At 43.1% G+C, this 23957-nt stretch overlaps 2 protein-coding genes across 3 annotated transcripts; both read right to left on the bottom strand.

The window, feature by feature from the left end:
- Nucleotides 1-425: 425 nt before the first annotated feature.
- On the bottom strand, nucleotides 426-15582 carry prrc2a (proline-rich coiled-coil 2A). The gene is given in 17 exon segments (XM_089023464.1): nucleotides 426-3261; nucleotides 3264-5955; nucleotides 6064-6286; nucleotides 7171-7456; nucleotides 7917-8164; nucleotides 8265-8820; nucleotides 9091-9262; nucleotides 9335-9437; nucleotides 9655-9806; nucleotides 9889-9977; nucleotides 10107-10348; nucleotides 11383-11526; nucleotides 11627-11708; nucleotides 11806-11917; nucleotides 12271-12448; nucleotides 12605-12756; nucleotides 15425-15582. Coding segments are annotated over 16 exon segments (5625 nt in total). The 5' UTR covers nucleotides 12720-12756; nucleotides 15425-15582; the 3' UTR covers nucleotides 426-3030.
- A 577-nt stretch (nucleotides 15583-16159) lies between these two features.
- Nucleotides 16160-23947, bottom strand: neu1 (neuraminidase 1). Of its 2 annotated transcripts, none has more exons than XM_089023205.1 (7): nucleotides 23921-23947; nucleotides 20576-20765; nucleotides 20082-20344; nucleotides 19705-19887; nucleotides 17461-17680; nucleotides 17107-17343; nucleotides 16160-16952 (listed from the first exon to the last, which is right to left on the bottom strand). In XM_089023205.1, the coding sequence occupies exons 1-6, from the start codon at nucleotides 23942-23944 to the stop codon at nucleotides 17123-17125; spliced, it is 1101 nt and encodes a 366-aa protein (XP_088879331.1). In that variant the 5' UTR covers nucleotides 23945-23947; the 3' UTR covers nucleotides 16160-16952; nucleotides 17107-17122. The 2 variants fall into 2 exon arrangements, with proteins under 2 accessions (XP_088879331.1, XP_088879330.1); XM_089023204.1 differs by lacking the exon at nucleotides 23921-23947 and adding an exon at nucleotides 22204-22443.
- Between the last annotated feature and the right edge of the window lie 10 nt (nucleotides 23948-23957).

The raw sequence follows: 23957 nt of genomic DNA, 5'->3' as shown, positions 1-23957 counted from the left end.
CCGTTGGAAATGGGCTGATTTGTCTGCTGGGAATTTCTGTCAACTAGTATCAAATAGTAGTCCTGGTGCAACACAACGATTCACCATCGCGTTATGTTTTTTCCTTCTAATTTCGCCATCAACACGGATCAACACGAAGTTTTCAGACCAAACAAAGTACCCAAAATGCATTGTGTATCGCTTTCTCGGTCAGGGGCGTTCCTGACGTGACGTCATAAATCGTCACCAACTTGAAAACAAGACTACCTGAATATTCAGGGTGATACTTAAAACGTAAAATATAGCTATATGTGGTGGAATCTTTGTAAGATACACTCAGTATAAGTCATTTGAAGGGATTTTTCGGCTGTCCTCTAATCAAACATGTCCGACCTGCACAAAAAAAAAAAGATAAAAACACAAGTAATAAGACATCTAACTCCATATTTCCATTCAATCAAAAGTAGTTTATTTTACTTTGCCTTCTCTTTATAACTTTATTATAATAAGACACTTCTCTGCTTGTACATTGCTCCCTTGAACTAAAAATGGCAACATTTGTTGGTGGGAATGTAAGTTGGGGTTGACAAAAAAACTTAAACATACCAATATACATACATGTGCATATATTACGGCTCCGTTAATAAAAACCATAACTTCTAAAACATAATGGACCACTGCAGGTACCTTGGTAATGCTTGAAACAGTACAATCTTTTTGAGTAATTTCCATACACTACTTTTTTTTTTCAATTCTCGAAGCGTGGGTACATACAATAATGTGCACATCAATATCAAAGAGTTAAGGAGGAGATTGAAGGACTCTTCATAGTACAGCCAGCGATGCAGAAAAACCAGTGACAGGCAAGGCAGGCCGCCGCACACATTGGTTGTGTATTCATGCTCTTTTTAAGTTCTCGTGGAAAGAAGATGCATGGCTTTTTTTTGCCCGCTTATGTACTGTATTCAACGCAAAAAAAAAAAAAAAGAAAAACGGCGATTCCCCTCACCGTGTGTTTTGATGTACTGTATTTAGGCAGAGCTAAATACTTCTTGAAAGCAGCAGCTTTTGATGACATTGGTTCAATCAAGTGTTGGGAGGTGAGAGGTGGGTGGGAAACAAGGCAGAAAGTGCTCGTCGTTCCCATTTTACAACAGATACCAGAAAAAAAAAACATACATACGTCAAACAATTCTCACACGCTTACAAATCACCCCCCCCCCCCCAAAAAAAAAAAAAAAATGCCCAACTCGCACAACATGTTGAATTGTTAACTGTCAGTAAACAAACAAAAACCCCAACTTACAGCAGTTGAATTGATGCAGAGGAATTAAGTCCACCGGGTTGTCGAACCGCATAGACAACAAGTGTTCCAAATTGAATATTTCTTGAACAAATCCAATCCTGGTTGGTTGAATATTTTGTGATCCGTAACAGCTGAGACCCCCCCCCCCCCCCCCCCCGCCCCCATCAGCCATCCTGAGAGTACTTTGAAAACAAAAATAATACCATTCCCGTCAGATAAGCCATTTTTCCTGCTAGTCTTTGTTGTAGTGAAAAGTCCCCAAAATGGTAATAATAGCACAGGTTGCATCACAACATGCACGATAGCAGAGGAAATGTAATACTCAAATTTATATCTTTGTACTCTGGGCCCAGACAGAGTACCTGTCTTTTGTTGTATCACATATAACTTTGCTTGATGACATGAAAAAAAAAATACATTTGAAAAGGAAAACATGTTTTTTTTTTTACCCCCCGCCCCCCCTCAATATATTTAACCGGAGTGCTTGTTAGTTCATAAAAGCCAATCTGAAGCGTTTCTAATGTTATCAATTGACAATTTGTGACCTTTTGTTGTTCCTTCTTTAACTTGCTTACTCCTCGATAAAACATACATTGAACACACTTGAAATGGAAGAAAAAAAGAATTATTCAATTAAAAAAAAATGCAAATATCAGAGGAGAGAATGTTGAAAATAAAAAAAAAAAGCTGTCAAGTAATAAATAAATAGTCAGATTAGCCAAATAGTGGAACAAAAAGGAACTTTGATGTCCATTGGGGGTTATTTTTTGGGGTGTGCAGAAATCCTGCAAATGATGCTACGGTAAGGCTAAAGAAAGCCTTTATTTCCTTTACAATGAAAAAAAAAAAAAAAAAACGGTGGATCGAAATGAAGTTTTAAAGCATGTTGACATAGAAAAAAAAACAAACAAACAGCGCCTACACAAGCAACAGGATGATGATATAAAAAGAAGAAACTAGAGATGTAGAACAGGAATTAGAGTACACGGGGTGCGAGCAAAGTTTCTGTGCAGGAAAACTGGAAAATTCATAGCTGGGAGAGACAGAAAATGTAAAAATAAGAATTCGTAAGGGCTTTTTTTTTTCACAAACAAACAAACAAAAAAAAACACGCATAACAACTCTCGTGTGGTTCAAATTGATTTTTTTTTTAGAATTTTTAATGATACACTGCTAACGTTCTTATGAGGCTAAATCTGAGCTAATCCCCCCGTCGTTTGTAAAAGGGGAAAAGCAGTGTAAGAAGTGGACACCACCAAAAAAATGTAGTAGAAATAAACACAAAAGGGTGCATGATTCGAAAAGTTTGCCCAATTGAATATTTAACTAAATTCCATCTCACAATTATTTCACATCCACGCGACGTGTTTTGATGATGTCATTTTGATGCGTAGCTTACGTGAATTAAGTTAAAATGTGCACTTTTGTTGTAGCGCGACATGAGTGTTGGAGCCATTTGTTTTTGGTTTGTGGAAGGGAAAGAGGAACAGGAAACGGTACAATGGATAGTCAGACATAAACCCAATAGAGAACGTGTACGAGGAAGGACGATGCAAAAGGGGGAGAAAGTTGACCCAGGAGTGGGAATTCCGTCTCCATTTTACTGTACGATGCACAAATATGTCAAGGGGGGCGGGGGTAAACATGTAATCATCAAAACGTGGGTTTAAAAACAGAAGAGGTTGAAAGTGAGTGCAGTTCGGCCGAAATGTTTGTATTTTTTTTTTTTTTTTTAAATATCCCAATCACTTCCTATTTTTAGGGGAGGGCCAGTTGCCTCGTTTTTCTCCACGGTTGCCGCCACCGTTTCCCGTCCCGCCGCCGCCGCCGCCGGGTGGACCTCGAGGGCCTCTGCCGCCGCCTCCTCCGACGTTCACCCTCCGGTTTTGCCTTTCCATGCCGGGACGTTGGCTTGAAAAGCTTCTTTTATTGGCTTGAGGCTCCTTCCCCGCAATGTCGCGCTCGCCGCCGCCTCCCCGCCGCCGCCGCCGCCCTTCCCGAAGTGGTGATGATGGTGCGAAGAAAACGGCTTCCCTCCTCCATCTTTGTCTCGGAACTCGGTGAAGTCGCTGCTTTCGGAGGCCGTTTCCCATTCCTCGTTGGCTTGGTCCGAGTTCTGGTTGGTGAAATCCGGGGATTTGGCTCCGTGGCTGCGGTGGTGGGCGGGGCCTGCGCCGCCCTGGTTGAAGTGCTGATGGTGGTGGCTGTTTGAGTTGCCGAGGTGCCCGCCGCCGCCATTGTTGTTGTTGTTATTAGCCGTTAGCGTGGCGCTATGGTTGGCGTTCTGCGCATTATTAATCAGCGCGGTGGCGACGGCGGTTCCGTTACTGTCCTGAAGCGAGTTGACGGAAGGCGAGGAGGGCCTCCCACCCCCGATCACGCCCACTCCGCCGCCGTTGATCCGCGCCGCGTTCTCTCGTTCCTTCAGCCTGCGGAAGCGCGGCGGCTTGTCTTGCTGATGCTGGAAACGCATGTGACGGCGACGCTTGGGTCGCTCAAATCCGCCGGGGGGGAATCCGCGGTTTACGGCGACGGGGGCCGAATTTGGCGTCGGGTTGGTCGAAGCTTGTTGGTTTGGAGCCGTTCCGCTATCGGCGGACGTTTGAGTGGACGGCGCCGCAGTCTGGGGTGCATTGGATCCGTGAGCTTGATTTCCGTCGGCCATCTTGTCCTTCTTGTCCAAAGGAGGCCCGCCCCTGCCCGAGTCTTTGTGCCCCGAGGTTTGCGTCGGGGCCTGCTGCCTTCGCGCAGAGTTCGTCTGCCTTGAAGGACCCCCGTGAGAAGCTGAACTGGCGGACCCTCTGGCGGTGGACCCCCCGGCCGGTCCTCCAACATGGCCGCTATTCCTGTAGATGCTACCTCCACCTCCTCCGCCGCCGCCGCCCCGGCCCCTCCTTGACGGCACCCCCCTGGGGGTAAAAACTCGAGCCTGTGAGCCTCTTGGAGGCGCGGTGTTGTCGAAGCCGTTCTTGGCGTTGCTTTTGTGGGCGTCATCCTTGTCCGAGCTCGCTGCGCTCTCGCTGCCCGTCTCGGAGCCCCTCTCTCGTCTCCTCTTGGGGATTTCCTCGTATTCGGAGCCCTCGCTGCGCGTCTCGCTTCGATTCCTGGCCCTGGCCGGGTTGTGACGGGGTCGGGGTCGGTCTTGGCCATGGCGGCCGCCGAGTCCCTCGGCTTTTGAATCGTGATGGTGGTGGGCGACGGCGGCGACGGCGGCGGCGCGATAGTCTCGGCCGCTCCTGCCGGCCATTCTGCCGCGGTTGGCGACGCCCGGGCCGGCGGCGGCCGTGTAGGTGCCCCTGTAACCGCGACCGCGGCCGTAAAACTCTCCGCCTCGCCCGCGGTTGCCTCTGGGGGCTTTGTTGGAGACGGCGTGATTCTGGGAATTGCCGGCTCTTCTCTCAAAGGAACGGTCTCTGTCCCTCCGAGACGAGGATCCTGGAAATCCGCAGGAATCTGCGTCTTTGGGGGCTCTCCCCGACCCGCCGCCGCCGCCACCTCCTGATGGACGTTCTTTGCCGCCGTTCCGGGGTTTTATTATCACTGGAGGGTCTTCTTTCCCAGATGGAGCTGACGCGTTCTGTGAAGAAGAGGCATCCTGCTTTATCGAGCTAGCTTGGCCACCATCCTTCTCTTTATCCTTGACAAAGCCGTGGTTTGATTTCTCTCCCGCGTCAACGTCTCCCTCTTTCTTAATCTCTTTCGTCATCGGCTTCTTAATCGGACCCGCCCTTTTGTTGGGTCCGGCCTGGCTGGCGGCCTTGTGCTCCGATGGAGCGTGAGCTTCATCACCGCCACGGGAATTGTTCCCACTTCCTGCGTTGTTGCCCCTTCTGCCGCCCGCATTGACGCTACCGGGTCGAGGACCCCAATGGGTCTCGGTTTTATGATCCCGCACCCCTCTTTGGTTTGACCTCGGATGCGAATGGTGTTGGGTCGGAGGGTGACTTCCATGTTGAGCGGGTGGTGGGCTCGAGGTCACGGAAGCGTGCGGCGCGTATCCAGAGCCTGTTTTCTCATGTTTGACATGACCGCCGCTACTTCTTTCGCCGAGATTTTGCACTGCGCCAGCTTCGCCTTCCCTGTGAGAATGATGATGATGCAAAGTAGCCTTGACGCCGCCATCTTCCTTGTGAGAAGCAGAAGATGAAGATGAGGAGCACGAGGATGAGAGTGAGGGCTGGTGAAGCGGCGGAGACGGGTTGGTCTTCTTCAGAGGGCCCTCGGTGACTCTGTTCTCCACCTTATGTGATTGGACAGTGTAGTGATGCTGTTGAGGGTGATGGTTTGCATGGTGGTGGAGGTGGGAGTTGCCTTCCACATTCGGGTGCGGGTCTGCGCGGCCGTTGCGATCGTAATGAGGGTGCGGCGGCGCCCCCCACAGCTGGCCCGACTGAGGTCCCCGAGCTTGGACATCATCTTGATTGGTGAAGCCGTGGGAGTGGGTTCCCCTTTCACCACCTCTTTGTTGTTGATGGTGCGATGTCATCCTTGCACCTTGATCGGAAAAATTATTATAGTTGCCCCGCCCGCTCATGTAGTGATGAGGTGGGTGGCTGCTGGCCGGCGCGTTAAGAGGCGGCGGCGTCTGGTTCGACGGCCCGGAACTTGCGTTGGGCTGCTTGATGGGACCCAATCCACCTTCTCGTAGGCGGTGTGGGGGAGTGTCACTCCTGAAACAACAAAAATGAACCAGATGGGATGATAGGATTGTTAAATTACTACATGAAAAATGACATCCAATAGAATCGAAGGAATTCTATCAGAACTCCACCCCATACCTTGGCCCTTTGGTTACATCCTCCTCCTCTGACGTCTGCCTCTGCCTCAGAGGGGGATTTATACCGCAACCTTCTCCTCCGCCAGGAAATACCTCAGGCCCCCAAGCCAATTTGGGATCATTCGGGGGAGTGACACGATGAGGGTGCCCTGGATGCTGTTGTTGACGATCAAAGGGATCTGATCCAGATCCGCCCGAATCAGACCGCTCACGTCCAATCAGCCCTGATGATTAAAATTGCTTTAATGACATCGCTAAAATGATCCAAACGGATATCCAGTGATACTTCAGCTCACGCACTTAATTGCTTCCCAGAAAGTGTGTGTAAGGCAAAATGTTCGTCTGCCGAACATTTATTTCCCATAAGAAACCATTAAAATGAGAATAATCCATTCCCAAGTCTCCATAAAACATAATTTTCTACTAAATAAGCCTTAAAACTACACAAAATATACCTTATTTTATGTATACTAAATGTGCCATTGTATTGTAATTAAAGAAATAAACTGTACTATATAATAAAGTCGTTTTAGTTACCTTTGTGATGGTCATTGATGTAGTTGCCTCTTGATGATATCCGAGGGAAGTTGCTGTGCTTTCTCGGCATTAATACACTCACTCACACTGACCCCTGCTAGCTGCTTTTCGTTAATCCAAATCAACAGAAGTTTTTCAACCTTTTCTATTGCCTGAGACCGATGCTGAGACAACACAGAAACACCCTTAGCCACACATAGCAATGGGCAACTTAGCGTACTGATACTGGGACGCTAAGTCACACAAACGCATACCTCGTTTGTGTTTTTCGATGATCTCTTTCTTCTGCTCGACCGTAATTTTCTTTTGTGTCATCTTTGGCTTAACACTGGTTTATGGTGGGGTCTTTTTCGGTCCCCAAAAAAAAAGCAAAAGTATCCACTCGATAGCAAACCACGTATGCACTCAGAGAAAGGGTGTGTGGAAAAGTAGTGGCGCCATGTATGTTTCCCGAAAACTAGTTTGTATGCCAAGATTATATTCTCACAAATTCAATAATTGTAAAGGCAAAACCTTTGTTAGCTAAAGCGTTCGTAAACGAGGTATCACTGTATTTTAAACATTTCCCTACCTGACGGATGCATCCCAGTGGAGTAAAAGTCCATAGGCGGGCGGCCCTGAATCATGCGAGGATCCATATAGGGCATCATCATCCAGCGTGGATCAAAATTCATCGGAAGTGGACGAACTAAGTTGCCGGGTTGATATAGTGGTCCGCCCTGCTTAGGTCCAGGTCCTGGTTGGGGTGTTGATACTGGCGAAGGACCCTGCGGTGCTTGGGGTTGAGGAGAAATCTGGCTTTGGGATGCCTGGTTATGCTGCTGTTGCCACTGCTGCTGCTGCTTCAACAGCTGCTCCTAAGCAAAGTCAAGACAAGCGTCGTTCGCGTTATAATCATCATTTTCTTCACTTGTTGCCGTTTACTGTTAAACGCGACATAGGGTGGCTGATTTTGTTCTGTAATGGTGCCGTTTGTATCATATTTGATATGCGAGTTTCTGAGACCGATATCTTACCAAACTTTTGTATATGATCAAATACATGTATTCTGCCATCTGGTGCATGATCATGCCTCTCGTCTACAGTTTTGTTTTGGTCATTTCCAACATGGTTGCTCCCAGTGTATCATCATGCTTTTGGGTTTTTCAGGAAAATCATTTATCATTTTTGAGAAGGTAGAGTGAGAATGACATCTATTATTTCTTTATTGATGTTATGTAATCCTGATCTTTGGTCATAAAACGTGCATGGTTTCATCTGTGGCTAAACAGACAATAGTGCATTTATAAAAATCAATTCCCACGGTCATTTCCGTACCTGCTGCTGCCTCTGAAAACGAGGTGGGAGGGACTTTTGGTACTTGGAGTAACCCTGACCCGGAGGAACGATTGCTTGACGGCTTGATCCTCCTCCAATGCTTTCGGGCTTCACTGGTTCGGCCCCTCTTTCACCTCCACTTCCTGTGCGTATGTGAGGAGTGCAGGCAGTTTCCTCTTTGTCGACTGGTGAAGGTACTTCCAATGCAGGCGGCTGTGTCATAGCTGGCTGAGGACCATGCTGGACATCTAAAGGGCAAAGAAAGTGGTTTAGGTAAGGTTTTTGCCCTTTCTCAGATGTCCAAAATAATGATTCAGACCGGTCTTTAGAATGCATCACGTGATGTACCTGTGTTTGAGTCGTAACTACTGTTGCTGTTCGCCCGCTGTCTGTCGCTTACGACAAGCCCTGCGCTGGACTGCATTGGCAGCACAGGAGACTCTTCGGTGTCGACGCACGGTGAAGGCGGCTGGCTGATGTTGGGAGAAGATGCAGAGGCCGACAAAGATGGACTGGGACAGCCAGCGGTGGCCGCTGTCGAATTCCCATCGAGGCTGGGTGTCTTGCTGCCGCCGCTCCCTCCCACGTTGCTGCTTTGCTGTTGCTGCTGCTGTTGCTTCTCATCCAGCTTTTTCAACTTTTCTGCACAGGCCGCGCGTCTCTCTTCTTCCATGCGCCGTTCTTCCTCCTCGCGGCGCCGACGGGCTCGCTCTACGGCGGCGGAGATCTCAGTGGAAGATTGCTTCCTGCGCTGACGCCACGTCTCGTCCTCGTCGTCCCCTGGGACCCCGTGGACCAGCAATCCGGATTGGGGAGGAGGGGTTGGTCCTCCTGCGGCCGGTTGATGCTGGGGGTGGCCTACTTTTCCGCAACCCATTGATGCACCCTGGTTGTGCGAACGGTCCTGAACAAAGTGGGAAAAATTATAATCATCATAGTCAGGATTCTTTTCACCTTTAGATCTTTGCATTATTAAATATTGAAGCCGTTAAATCTATGAAAAAAAATAAAGTGGAGAACATATTTCTGTCAAGCCTTACACTATTAATATGCAGGTATGCCGACATCCATACCCCAAAAAACGGACAGGGAATTTAAATGTGTAATTCTTGTTAATTGGGCCCTATTTTTTTTATTTTTATTTTGCCACTAACCTAAACAAAGATCTATTTACCTGGTGGTTGGATGATGCTCCTTGGCTCCCCTCAGTCCACCCTGGCTTGACGGAGAGAGTCTGTAGGCCATCCTCAGGGTTGGAGGGAGGGCTGTGGCGGCTCTCTCCACTGCTGTCGGAGGCTCGAGAGCATGAAGTTGCAGAAGGGGCCTCTTGAGATTTCTGCTGCTCACTAACAGATTAAAAAAAAAAAAATAGTTTCAAACCACAACCAAATTTGCTATTATTTTGGTCACAAACTGACTTGGAGTCATTCTTGCTCTCCGTTGCGTCCTCGTCCCCCTCGTCGTCTCCTTCGTCGTCGCTGAACTTCAATTTGGCGGAGTAATCAATCTCCTCGTGTGCCCCTGTTAAAACAAAATAAGACTAATCATTATTCCAAGCAGCAATTGGACAAATGGACCCTTTATTTGTGTGCACACAATAAACGCCTGTACAATTTCTAAGTCAAAACAAAATGAGTTAACAGGTTTCCTCGAAATACTTTTAAATCTACACCAAGGTTCCAAAATCTCCAAAAACAAAAATCTGTTCGTCGAAAATTATTAATAAGTGAGATCAGACCTGCCCAGCCTTCATCTCCATCGTGGTCCAACTCATCGAGCTCCTTGAGGTCATTCTGCTTCAGGATGGAGGGTCGCTTGACCACCTCCCCGCCTGCATCTCGGGTGAGAAGCTGAGGCCTGCTATCTGGACCAACCTGGGACCGAGAGAACCTGAGAGAGATAGGACAAAGCTCTTTTATCTATACAGTCTGCTTTGAATTAGCTTTCCAACTGGGTACACACAAGTAAGTACCTTGCAGCTGGACCTTCACCGGGTGGTGGAAACCTGTAGGGCCCTTGAGGACCATAATTTGCCGGGAAGGGTAAATATGGTGGATACATCTAGGAGATAAAGAGAGAGGGAGAGAGTGAGATGAAAAAAAGCTATGGCGCACTCGTCACACGACCCGTGAAATGTAAATATGGAAACGACATTTTCTTGAACCCAAGAAAACAAAAGATCAAACTTACAAATGGAGGCATGATCCCTCGGAATTGAGGGAACCCAGGCCCCACGGGAGGCTGAGGAAGGGGCAAGGCGGGGCTGCCTGCGGGAGGGTTCCTAGGTGGCATGTGGGACTGCGAGTTCTGAAGCGGGATCCCGGCTGCCCCGTCCATCAGCAAAGCCCCGCTGCTGCCACCCTCTGCTGCCCCCTCCCCGGAGAGGGTGGGCGCCATGCCTCGGCCCCCACCGTCCCGCCAGCTTGTAACGTCTACGCGGGTGGGACAGAATTAAAATGACAAATTCTCAATAAGGTAAGTATTATCTCATACGATTGTGCGTGTGCTGTATATTGTATCACCTTATGTTGATGCAATACAGCTACAGATATTAATATGCTTTTCTTGTACTTCAACTATGTAATGTTTTTGTTTTTTATCTTTTCACCTCACACCCCCTTGCACTATGTACAGTTTTTGTTTTTTCCCCTTTCAAATTGCTGCTGTGGACTGCAAATTTGCCCATCGTGGGACTATTAAAGGCTTTCTGATACACCTGTAAAGAAATGCGTGGTGTAACACATGTGCTGTATAAACATATCAATAAATATATAATGTGATCAACATATATAACAAAACAAGTTATAAGATAGCAAAATATATTGTGCATAAACCTAACAATAGAGTACATGTTGAAAAAATAGAACACAATATGAAAGTAGTTTGCTTCTTTGTACGTTGTACTGTTGCATAATGCCTTCTTAGTGTTTTCATGGCGTCATACACTTGAGTTTTGCCTACTTTGAGTATTTCTTTTATTAGTATGAATTTGGTAAATGGTAAATATCCTTATTCACTCAGTTAAATACACTTCACTCTTTCTTCTATGCTCATAACGACTCTCTTACGTTTGGATACCATGATTACAGAACTTGCTGACGAGAACTACCTAATACAACTGCTACACTACACTACACTAATTTTGAAATGTGGATAACATGGGGATTTGCCATTATCCTTTGCGCAGGTAGCCGCTACTGCGTCACCGGCAAGAAAAATGGCGGCACTGACAACTTTTCCCCCCCGTATATCGAGCATGAAATTACACAATTTTGCATGGATTGTAATTCCGTGTTCCACATATCGGAATTTCCGTTGTAGCGAATGGATCTTTGCCATTATTCTTTCATAAAAAAAGGTATACAAACTATTTTTTTTCCAGATTAAGGAAGAATTCCTCATGAGAGAATATTTACTGTCCTCCTAACACACAATTTCTTAAAGATGAACAAAAACCATCACTTACTCTGGGGGCGGAGGCTTGGTCCGGGCCCATACCACTGATCTGCAGTGCCCTGTTCTTTGCCAGCTTTGTCCTGGTCGCCAGCCGCCTGCAGGGTGGGAAATTCCTCGCGAGAGAATGGCGACGGTAGGTTTAATCCCCTTCCACCTGCGGGGGGAAAAAAAGAAACAAAGCAGGAATGCAATTAAGCAAAATCACACAGTGATTAAGATAAAAGGCTTACTATTCAAGACGACGTGTGACTCACCATCCCCTTGTACTCCATGTGTAACACTGGCCTGTGCCCAGGACCTTACCCCTACGGCCTGGGTTGGAGCTGGAGCCGTAGCCTGAGCAGGATACACACACAGAAACACACCACACAGCACAAAATAAGGTACATATCAACCATACAAACTAATCTATTGGGAATACAAATGCTCTTACTGTGACCGTTGGCACCTCTAAAGCTGGCGGGGTTCTCGGGCGGGTCGGTGCAGGCGTCTGTGAAGCCACAGGCTGCTGCGGTTCCTGCTGCGGTGCTGACGATGCATCGGTACTGAAAAAAATAACATAAAAAATGAATATTAAAATTATGCTTCGGTACGGAAATGCCGCAGCCCAGATGCATCCCTGGATATGTCAGGGTTGAGAATGACAAATGAGAAAAAAGTATGAAAAAAAAGGCGGGGATCTGGGGGCCACAAAACCATTAATTCCATCACTGAAATGCAACTGTATTTGTGAAAAGAAATTCCCTTGGTTGGTGGGCAAAATTGTCATTTTTTTGCCATGCTTCAAATATTGCATTTGTTCGTTGTAAAATGTTTGCGCTTTTCTCGAAAATGGTCATTTTGGTCTGATATATACACACATTTAAAAATGCATATAGCACACACAGGCATAATTTACCTCTTTGGGTCCGCTTGTTCCTGTTTGCTTGCCCATCCTGTGCCGTCTTTGGGAACGAGTGAGACGTTGGGATCGTTGCCTTTATTCTCTGCCTTCAGACTTGGCAAATTGGCAGGGGGTGGCATACGCCGGGCAGAGGCAACTTTACCGAGAGACTGCAAGCCATGGCGGGGGGGAACTGATACGGGTGTCAAAGGAGGTCATATGTTAGGTGAGGCCACAAACAGGAAATCATATTTGGGATGGAATTTTCACCACACACTGATTTAGGCTATAGAATAATGACACCCCCCAAAATAAATAAAAAAAAACACACACATATCAAGATACTCACCAATAGGCTTTTGTGTTTCAAGGCTCTTTCCTTTGTATGTATCAAACAGGTTGAGAGACGCATACTTGGTTTTGCCTTCCTTCCCCTTTGCAGTTTGCCCAGAGCGCTCTGACATTGCGCTGTCCGCTCATCGAGTATGGTGAGCCCTGAGACTGGGGGGGAAACACAGATACGGCAATATGTTACACAAGGCAATTCTATTACAGCAACACATTGCTTAACAATTCACTGAAAATACTTGGAAAATTAGCCGATGAATTAGTGATAAAACGGGGCCAATGCTAATTCAATTCTATCTATCTATCTATCTATCTATCTATCTATCTATCTATCTATCTATCTATCTATCTATCTATCTATCTATCTATCTATCTATCTATCTATCTATCTATCTATCTATCCATCTATCCATCCATGCATCTATCTATCCATCCACCTACATTTGTGAGCGTGTTTGTATGATGTACAGCAACCCCAATTTTCTTCTGCCATTCCTTGAAAGGATTCACATCAGACCATGCAGGCGATATTTTTATTATATTTAAATCGTCACTATACTAAATATTGTATTTTTTTATTTTGACTTACCAAAAACACAGTGACGCTCGATCAGAGACATAACATAGAACATAAGCTTGTTTGCAGTTCTAACGTATGCATGTTATGTATGTATGCTAAAGCACAATTTCTTATAAGTTTTAAAAAGATCTTTCACAGTTAAAATAGAGCTTATGGTAAAACAGGTTACCACTCCCCAAAACAGCCTGTTACTTTTCTTCTACCTTATTTTAAATATGGAATGGTTCTGTCTAGTTTCATAGAGTATAGAATAAAAGACAGCTAGTTTAAAAACATTTCATTTAATCAATTGATTGAAAATGGACAAGGGGGCGGGGGGTGGCTACTATGGAAACACAAATGTTTTCCTCTGTACCTTGTTTGACAGCTGCTAGGCATCAATGCAACTAAATCCCAGGACATATTTTACTGCGTATCTCATCACCACTGCACCATTCATTCTGCATTTAACAGGATTTATGAGACAGGTTATTTTTATAATGCTGACAAAAACAATGGTACGGGAACATACCGCTAGATGGAGAAGTGGCTGAAAGTAGTTTGTATTAATTTGGAATCATAATTGCAAAGATTTTTTGTTTATATTAGCATAGGGATGAACGCAACAGGGCTTTGCTTTGTTCATAGCGAATACAGTGGAACCTCAAATTTTCTAACTAAATGGGTTCAGTGAGCTCGTTTGTCGACTGAAACGTGCATAAATTGAGGTAGTGTTCACCACTGAAATGACTTTCCCGTCACCGGTGTGTGTGTAGTCACTTAGTTATGAAACTCTCCTTTTGTGTTTGTATGTCTATTAAACGTCCCATGGTATCCAACATCCTCACAAGGAAGCACACGGAGGCTTGAAAGATTTCATGGAATTGTCATTAACTTGAAAAGGGACATATAATTTGCACTTTGTCGAACAAAGTCAAGGTCTCACAGTAGATCATGAGTGAAACAAAACCTCACTTTGTTAACTTCAAATTTAAGTCACCTATAATGCACCTATAATTTTTTATTAAAGCAACTACATCGGAGTATCATCCAAACGCCACTTGATCAAAAAAAAAACTACTCAACCCAACAATCTATTTGCAGCACATTATACACAATTTTGCCCAACTATCCCTATAGTGTGTGTGATGTTTACACCTTAATACACAACAAAAAACACCGTAGATGGTGTCCCCGAATGCATGTGCCGTTCGTAAATGGCCAGATGAGATTAGAAAATTAGGTCGTGGACGACTGGTCAACTATATGGGATTAAAGGGGCTAGCAGCCTCGCACTGCACAAAGCCATGCACTATCTGCAACATCGAGGCCTTATCTAATAATATTCCAGAGTTCCTCTCTCGACGCAGTTGTCAGTGCAACGCAGAAGCAGCAGTCAATTTTGATAAGGACAAAAATAACCCATTAATCGACAAAACAACTTGGATTGAACGTGATTTAGTTAAAGTAGTGATGCTAGCCGGAGCTAACTGGCAGGCCATCCATGTTCGCATTGGGGAGGGGGGCTGCGTTGCTGTTTCATAACGCATTTCAACACTCGGGCTAACACTTTGAGCTGTCCCAACTAGACAAGTGGTCCTTCTTGCAAAGCACACGTTCACCGGTTCCCCTTGAGCTTTCCTCGTCCTTATTTGGTTCATTCAAGCCTTGTAATTTTGGCAATTTTATGAGGGAACGGAACAAAATGGCGCTGGATAGAGGCCCGGTTGATTTTGCCGTTAACATTTCGCGACACCGGTTGTGCATAGTTACACAAAAACACATATTCTGTTCATATGCGTTATCGCAAACAATACTACTTTTAGTTCCAAACGTTGCGATATCATAATCTGACAGTAAATTGCCGGAAGTTACACATTGTTCTGAAACCGACTAAACGACCTGCTATAATGTTTGGCGTTATCCACATACATAAAGATAATACAACACGTAGATGTCCAGCTATTTGAGCAAAGCATTTTTAATTTCTCTTGCGATTAAATCAAGTCCAATGATTGAATTCCACAACGTCTGCTTGTAAAACAATAAACACACATTCATTAGCAAGATAGGCTAAACAAGCTAGTAAGCACCAAGACGGTCGCCTTTCCAAAGGGGGAAAAAAAACACCCAAGGCTGCTCCTTCATAAAATTCCCTCGCTAGTTTTTTCCAACAGCGTATTCGTTTTTTTTGTAGAAAACAGCACAACCGATATACTTCTCGTTATCATATGTACTGTAAAACTATTTCCAGCTACTGACCTGGTCTTATCCCGACTTGTCTCGAGGTTGATTCGCAGAATGGGGTTAGATTAGCTTTTCTAGCACAATGTCTAGCTAGCGAAGCAACGTTATTTCCCCCCGCATATCTAAACATCCCCCATTAGCATTTTCGTCACAGATGTTAGCGGATAAATACAAAGATGTACTGCTTACTTGTACTCCCTTCTTTATCCCGAAAACAAATGAAAAGGGGGACCAGGGAGGGAGAAAAGTGTAAACCGAAGCGTCACCTAAAATGCTGTCAAAGGCTACTGGGAAATGTCGTGAGATGGGAGTCGTTTGGGAGCCGTTGAGGGATTAAAAAACAAACAAACAAATAATTGTTTTAGATACGATAATTTAAAATGAATGTAATCTAATAAATATGAATGAACAACAGCAATGGAAAATGCTTTGCTGTTTTGAAAATGTCAAATTGATGCAAGGAGAAAATTACTGTAAACCGTGAGGGTATTCCAGGTCATGTCATTTTACACGAAAAACATAATTCCTAAAACATCATGGTTATTTTTTATTATTATTAAACAGGGTTGTTTTTGTTTACATACACAGCACAAACTAGAATAAACAAACAAGAGTGACATTAATCTTGAATATTTTTGTTATTCTCTTTTAAAATGTACTCAAAACAGTGCTGTTCAAAATTTAGTCATGGATACATATAACATTTCTAAAATAACAACAGGAAAAATATACAGTGTACTCAAACAAACGTGAATTTTAGCAGCAACAATTTATTTGTGTTGATCAGGGAAGTAATGGCAGGGAGTTCATTTAAATGAATACAAATCCGAAAACAGTTCAGATGAAAACAAAATGTAAAAATAAATTCCCTACTACTGATTGCATCATAAGTAGGAGTGGCTTCCAGGCACCTCACATTCACCCACATTTATGCACATTTAAAATTACAGCCCAATTTCCCCATTGTGGGACGAATAAAGGTTTTCTGATTCTGATTCTGAGCCATGGTTTTCAGCAAACCATTGAAAGAGAAAAAGATTCCAACATGCAGTATATTCACCAAAAGCCCAGAACCATAAGTTTCCATTTTGTAAAATAATTGTTACAATCAAATCGAATGTATGACATTTTTAGACAAATCGGCAAAGTTGAAACAAGTGCATTGGAGTCTACACAGTGGAAACTATCATTAAAATCCTTTAAAATTAAGCACCATTAAAGCGTTGTTTGATTCTCAAATACAGGTTGCGATAGTAGATATCACAATGTTTTCTATATAATAGTCTTTTTGGGTTTGGGTGTTCAGTCCTAGAAAAACACGTACAAAATTACGTTTCATCCAAAAGAAAAAAGAAAATCAGTCTTAATAAGATCTCCATAAAAGACAAATAAAGACAGAGTTAAAACAATTATGGGCATCATGGGTTCGCATTTCAACTATTTTGCATTCCAAAATTAAGGCGAGGGGTGAGGGGGTGTCACTTTTGATCCTTCCTGAGAAAGTGGTCACGTTTTTTTTTTTTTTCCCTTTGGCAGTTAAACCCTGAAAACAAAGTAAGTCATTTAAAAGTCATATTCAGACTCTTTTTCCGTCTGGATTGTTGATGCATCAGTTATATAATTCCGAATTTTACTCTCAAAATGCAAACGTACACATTCTGAAACTTAGTTTGAGTTTGTGTAATTTACTACCTCACCTCTGATTCATATGTATTATCGGCCTCCGTACAGATGAATCTTGGCAAATGAAACGGTCTCGTCATAATCTTTCTGGCCCTTCTCATAGATGACATAGATGTGTTTCCGGTCATCTACAGAGCCACTGTCCAGTGACGTAATACAGGAGTAACCACTTGGGCCGGGCCAAATCTGCAGGGCTTCCTTCTCCCAAGAGTTCCCGTCAGTCAGTGACCAACGTAACGTAAGATTAATTCCTGTGAGGAACATTTAATTTCAGTTCGTTATGTTCACAAATGGACGACAAAATTGTTGTAATAATAGTTCCAAATGGCGCAACGCTTTTGGGTAAAATTTGTGTATTGCAACCTTACTGTGTTGTGCGTTCGATGGGTTCGTGAAGAAGAGCATCCCTTCTTTTTGAAATGCTCCAGCTGCTACTGCCGGATCCACAAGCTCATAATCAAAGTACAGGTCGTCTATGGGCAGAGACATTCCGCCATCTCGACTTCGCACCACCACGCGACACCTGCAGTGGTAGTTATTCTGGTTTCGGACGTTGATGACGATACTTCCGTCTGTCATTTCGAATGGCTGGAGAAAAGCAGAAGGTTCATAGATCATGAAGAAGTACAGATGACGGCTGAAGAAACCTTTTCATCGATGGACCACTCCTGTACGACTGAGAGCATACACAGACGTATAGATCATGAAGCTATTTGGTAAATAGTGGTAGATGTTATTCCATACCGCAAGATAACATCAATGTAGACATCAAATCAATGAATTAAGTCGAAGCTAATGTAGCTTTTAGCGCTATTTATTCGACTCCTATGAAAATGTATGTATCCATTCCAGGGTTATCGTCAGAGATGTTCCGTCGGACACTGTGAACAAAGGCTCGAACACAGGGAGATTGTCTCTTACTGCCGGTAGGGGACGCAGCCATTCATGACCGACGTCCAACTTCTGCAGCCCTCTACCAAGCTATTTATTGAGCGTATATGCAAATTTAAGTGATACATTAGTAAAACATAGTCTTCTTGAATACCACGTCCCAAGCACCAACAACTATAAAACAACAGAATATAGACATTTTAATTGGTTGTTCTTTATATGAACTGATAGATTTGTAACCTGGCTAATGAGCTCTTCTTGTGAAGGAGTTTACCAAGTCCTAAATTAGTCCAAGGCCAGATCTCCTACATGAAGATGACAGTTTAACAGGCTATGTCTGTTCACCTCAGATTGACCCCGGATTTTTCTGTGCTTCCATTGTGGGCCTTGTGTTCGGCCAACTAGGCATACAAAAGCATGAAACTTTTAAATAGGATAACTTCTATTCTGTCTATTCTCCAAGTCAATCGTACGGCTAATAGGCTATTGTCCCCTTAAACAGGAGTATATGTTGTAGATGTTGCTTTGTTCTGCTGACACAATAGTCAAGATCTGAACTTTGTTCTCAGGCTTTGTCATTCCAACTAGGACGAAACATTGACAAGCCACAAAAAATGTTACGGTGACCATAAAAGCGGGAACCGAGGCAGTCTATACACAACACGGAGCTCGGGCTATTTTAGCTCCCATGGGTGGTCGAGGACTTGCAATCTGAGTGGGTCATGTTCAAAGCCTCCATTATGAAGATGGTCGCTCGGAGTTGAAGCCCCAATGTGAGTGAGTGGCAACCTGAGTAGCTGCTGGTGAACAGCAATGGAGGAAGCGATGACTGGCAAGCTTTTCAACTCGCGTCTCATTTTACCAGTCGGTCAACATTCCAAATTGATAACAAAGCAAGTGAATGCAAAAAAAAAAAACTACAGGGAGAAGACAACTTGTTTGTTGTTGTTGTTGATATAAATGTTTCTAATAAGAAACTTCAGCTCATTTTGATTTTGCATCGGTGGGCGTGGCTTGAGTGCTGGTATATCCAAATTGAAATTGACACTGTAGCGTAGTAGAATGACATTTTCATGCCGATAAAGCGCTGGTCAGACCTCTGAACAATTTTTTGTCCATTCCACTTGGGGGCAGCCTTTGCTTTTGTACATTCGCCCCCATTTCATGCTCATATAACTTGGGAATTAACTCTTTTTTTTTCTAACGAAAGAGAATCTAAAATTTCTTACGCTGCATTGACTGCTCACATCACAGGTGTCAAAGTCAAGGCCCGCGGGCCAAATCCGGCCCGCCACATCATTTTTTTTCGGCCCGCGAAAGCAAATCAAACTTGTTAATTTCCATGATGATTGCTAAAATCTGAGCCAAAATTTCATATTTTTGGATGTCAACCACAATAAAAGTCATTATTCTTGACTTCAGATTTGAAAACGAGTTATTCATTAATTTGCTGTGTGCTCTATATGTAATATTTGAAGGGATTTAAACATTCTAATGGGTTCCCCAAATTCATAACGGCCCTCGAGAGGAAACCATAACTACAATGTGGCCCGCGGCAAAAAATGACTGACACCCCTGGTTTACATAGTCCGAAAACTGAATATTCTGTGTGTCCTGCAATTTGAGTGAAAATGACAAAAACCCTGGCACTGGAGTGGACACATTAATTGCAAATCGTCAGTCAGTGAATGAGTTAAAAAAAAAATGGATGTCCCACATACCTGGCACTCGTCAGGATTAAAGTCTAACGGCCTTTTTTGCTGGTTGTAAGGGATGCTTTTCAGTGCTGCGCCGTTGAACCAAGTGTGTCCGTGATCATCACTCAGGATGCAAAAAACACCATCACCTTCTATCGTACCGTGACCACACACTACCAACCTTCCCTGGTTTGGCTCATAGCGTTTCTGTGGTGGGTGAAATAAACAATAGTGAGGAGAAAAATCCATTCATAGATCGATAGTTTAACAGTGGTTTGCATTCTTGACTTTGCATACAAAATTAAATCTCAAATTCATCCAAAACAAAAACGTTCCTCCTGTACAGGTAAAAATGATTACATTACGGTGTACTAGTACAAAACAAGCTTATGTTTTCTTACCTGGATGCCAGAACCTGGTCCAGGAGCAAAATTCTTAACTCCTAGCTGGATTGAGAGATTTCTGGGTGAACTCCAGCTCAAACCGTCATCCTTGCTTTCTACCATCATGGTACTAGCAGGATGGCAGTTATACAGGTGGAAACAGGTAGTGTAGATCAGAAAAACAGAGCCCACTTCCTGGTCTACCACCACTGAGCCCAGGTTTAGGCCATCTTGGGCAAGTCCATCATCGACAATGAAGTTGGTTGGTGACCATGTGGATCCTAGTGAAATGAAGAATAAGAGGTTGGAATGGACAAAAGTGATACAATCAGGGTCGAAGAGGTGTCAGGATATTGTTGTAAGATGACCAGAAGTAAACAATTCAAACTTCCTCCATTGTTTTCCTTCACTGCTCTCACAAAATATAACCCACCTCAACTCTCTGCAACAAGTCCAAATAAAATTTGTTCTGATAACAGTTCAGAAGATGCAGATTATGAAGTTCGTCCTACCTTTGTCAGTGGACCGCCGCATTGCAATGAACTTTGCTCCGGTATCGCTAGCTGAGGATTTTCTACCCTCCGCAAAAGCTAGCAGACTTCCTATAGGGGTGAAGGTAATCAGAGGGATCCTGTAGGTGTTCACCTCCCCTTGCACCCCGCTCACCCATAGCAGCTGTTCTTCAAAAAGCAAGGGTTTAATCTGGACATGGAGAGCAAAGCAACTGAGAAAATGTGCAGGGCCACGGTGAAAACAAAAAGATGACACAATATGTCAACAGGACCAATATAGCCATTGATATTAACAGTGGCGGACCGTGCATGTCACTCCTAGGCCTTCAGTAGGGCTACGTCTGAATCAATTCACAGCTGCGAGTGTGGTGTAATTTACTACACGTCCACTGGAGGATGCCGTTAGCTAGGTAATAACTCATGACTTGAAGAAACTTAAGAAATACAGTAAAGTCTCGTTATATCGATATTCAAGGGAGTCCGAAAAAATATCGATATAACCGGGACTATCGATATATCCGACCCTGTTTGCATGTAATTTTCTCAGTGCGTGCATAGAAATAGCATCGATATAACTGGGACTATCGATATATCCGATATCGATATAACGAGACTTTACTGTACTGTATTTTACTGTTCAAATATTTACTATGAAGGTGTGGATTCATGATAACCTCATAAAAATGCAGTATTATTTGCTTTTGCTAGCTTCGGAGCTGTCTAACCTTTCTTAATGATGTCCATCTATTCTATTCTCTAGTTAGTGTTGAAAATTACTTGAAAAGTATACCTGTATCCAAATTCAGTCATTGTGGGTTGACACAACCGCGATTAAATCGACAAAACAATATATTTGCTTATGCTGCTCGCTAAAGATACAGTGTGTTAGCTCTGGCCAGTATACTTGAATCATTAGCGGCTAGTGATACTATGATTGGCTAGTGACTTGCCAATCATGTGACTAACCAATCATAGTTTCATAGTACGGCAGGCTTTGGGTTGACAACTCCAACTCTGATTGGTTAAAGCAACAGTTTCATCAACATTTATTTTTATGCTCCAATGCATGCAGAACTGATTGTAAAGGCGTCCAGGTAGATTTCTGACCCTGCTAACAAATGAGGAGTGAAATGTGATTGGTTAAATGCTTATGTACAAAACAAATCTGGAAGCAGCACATCAAGGGAAAGGCTATGAAAGAAAGCTGAAAGACAATTCGGAATTATTGAACAAAATTTCCAGGACAAAATATAATTAACATTAGTATGTGATTCAGATATTTTTAGACAAGCAGAGAAGGCCTTGCAGGCCCACCGGTGCATACTAATGATTACAAAACAGGGGGGCTGCCATATTTTATTAGTCACGAGCCAATGTAGCAATTTTGTCATAATTAGAGTAAATATTTGTTGGAAGACATTTTTAGGACAATAAATACAAAAATAACAGTAATTTACGGTAGGAACCGAACGTGTTTTCTTGTGCCCCTGACTTAGTCGTGATTTCTTCTTTTTTTTTAATAAACTGCATGCAACGAATTAATCTGGATCGCAGTATTGGGTTAAGTTAAACACATCACAACACTACTTAAAATACTCGTTTCGTACACGTTGACTGTTATGTCTTACCGTCACAGAGCAGATGATGACAGCGGGAAGTAAAAGCGACAGTACGGTCACAAACACACTTCCTGTTTTAAACTTCCTTCCCCGTATGACAGACATTTCTTATGTTTAAGCAGAAAATTAGCATACAGCACGACTTCAAAATGCAGAGGAAAAAAAAGATATATGTTAATTCATACACTCCAAATTACGACCATGAATCAGCAGCAAAATACAAGCTCATGTGACCATGGTGGGGGGTCACATGATCACACTGTGGCCTAAACCCGGAAGAGGTTTGGGAGGTTTAAAGACATCTTTGGTTCGTAAATATTTCTACCACACGGGGGCAGTAAGACCTAAAACAAAAAGGAGCCCTAACTAGACACAGGATAATTTTGTGTAGTTCGGTATGTCAATAAGGAATAATTTGGAATTATAACCCCTCTGACAAGGGAATGGGCCATTAAACTCTTAGGAGTGTTGTTCAAATATCTCGCAGCCCCTTAAAATGCAATGAATTAAAAGTTGTAATTTATCAGTGATTTAAGATTTTTACAACTACATTTTAAATTAAATTGGATAGCCTGTGTGGGGATAAAATCTCAATGTGGCTGGTAAAAGATTAAGCAATGTCACAAAAAATAAAGGCAAAAGAGCAGAGAATTAGCTAAACAAAAGCTAAACCAAACAGCAGTGCCAACGTTTACTCTGATAAAGAAATGTAAGGCCACTTTAGAAGAAAATGTCCTAGCCTCTGATTTTGAAAATATGTAGGGAATTTCAGTTTCACTAAAACCTTTTTTTTTGTTATTTATTGTATTGTCAATATTGGATTTTGAAATGATAAAATAGCTTTCACAGTCGTCTGTACTGTACCTGCCTTTTTGCGATCCTGTTGCAGTTTGGTTTGAATGATATATAGTCATAAAATGTGTAAATTGGGTATTCCTGGGAATAAGCAATGTTCTAAATATACAAGAAAGTCATACTACATTTGTATCAATGTGCCACATGTACACAGCGAGCACAGATGTCGGGTCAGGCTACTTAAATTGTAAACATCTGGCATTCACATAGCAGCTCCTCACAAGGTAAGTTGTCTTCTTCGTATTCCTCGTGACAATGGTGTGGCCGAAGCGAGACAACGTTTCATTAAAAGATGACACTAGGGAGGCACAAATTTGCAAACATCGTAACTGTTTTCAGCCAACATTGGTGTGAATAATAATAATAATAATAATAATAATAATAATAATAATAATAATAATAATAATAATAATAATAATAATAATCCAGAGTCAGAGTTACATAAAGCACACAGAAACCAAGCAGCCCAAGGCAGTCACAATTCTACATTTATTTTGGTTTTTGTTTTATTTCACTCCGATGGTCGTTGTACATTAATAATAATAATAATAATAAGAGTTCTCAACCACGTTGTTAGTGATAAAAATATATAATTGTGTATAATTATTTTTATGCAAATTTCCAGTGCGTATCAATCAGACATTAATGTATTCCAGTGCAATGCAAGTGCGTGGAAATGGCAAGGCAGAAGTTTGCACCAGATTCCCATTGACCTTCAGCCTTTATGATATCCTTGTTATTTTGACGAAAGCATTTCACAGTGTTTTCAAAGATATTTGTATTTTTAATGATGAAAAACATCCACAATATCCTATTAAAATGCTCTAGATAAATGTCGTACAATCATATTGAACAAAGTGTTGTGCTGCACCGTGAACAGCATTCCAGTAGTCATGAGGCAGTGCTGA

The sequence above is a fragment of the Hippocampus bargibanti genome, linkage group LG20 (assembly GCF_051943395.1).
Source record: "Hippocampus bargibanti isolate YZ-2025 linkage group LG20, ASM5194339v1, whole genome shotgun sequence".
Taxonomy (NCBI): Eukaryota; Metazoa; Chordata; class Actinopteri; order Syngnathiformes; family Syngnathidae; genus Hippocampus; species Hippocampus bargibanti.
The sequence above is the reverse complement of the archived record's forward strand: the minus strand, read 5'-3'. Positions and strand labels throughout refer to the sequence as shown.

Coding starts and splice junctions, on each gene's coding strand:
- neu1 (XM_089023204.1), bottom strand. CDS start 22,299: ATGTCTGTCATACGGGGAAGGAAGTTTAAAACAGGAAGTGTGTTTGTG. Junction 20,345..20,575: donor GCGGCGGTCCACTGACAAAG/GTAGGACGAACT, acceptor TCATTTCACTAG/GATCCACATGGTCACCAACC. Junction 17,344..17,460: donor CCCATCGAACGCACAACACA/GTAAGGTTGCAA, acceptor TGTTCCTCACAG/GAATTAATCTTACGTTACGT.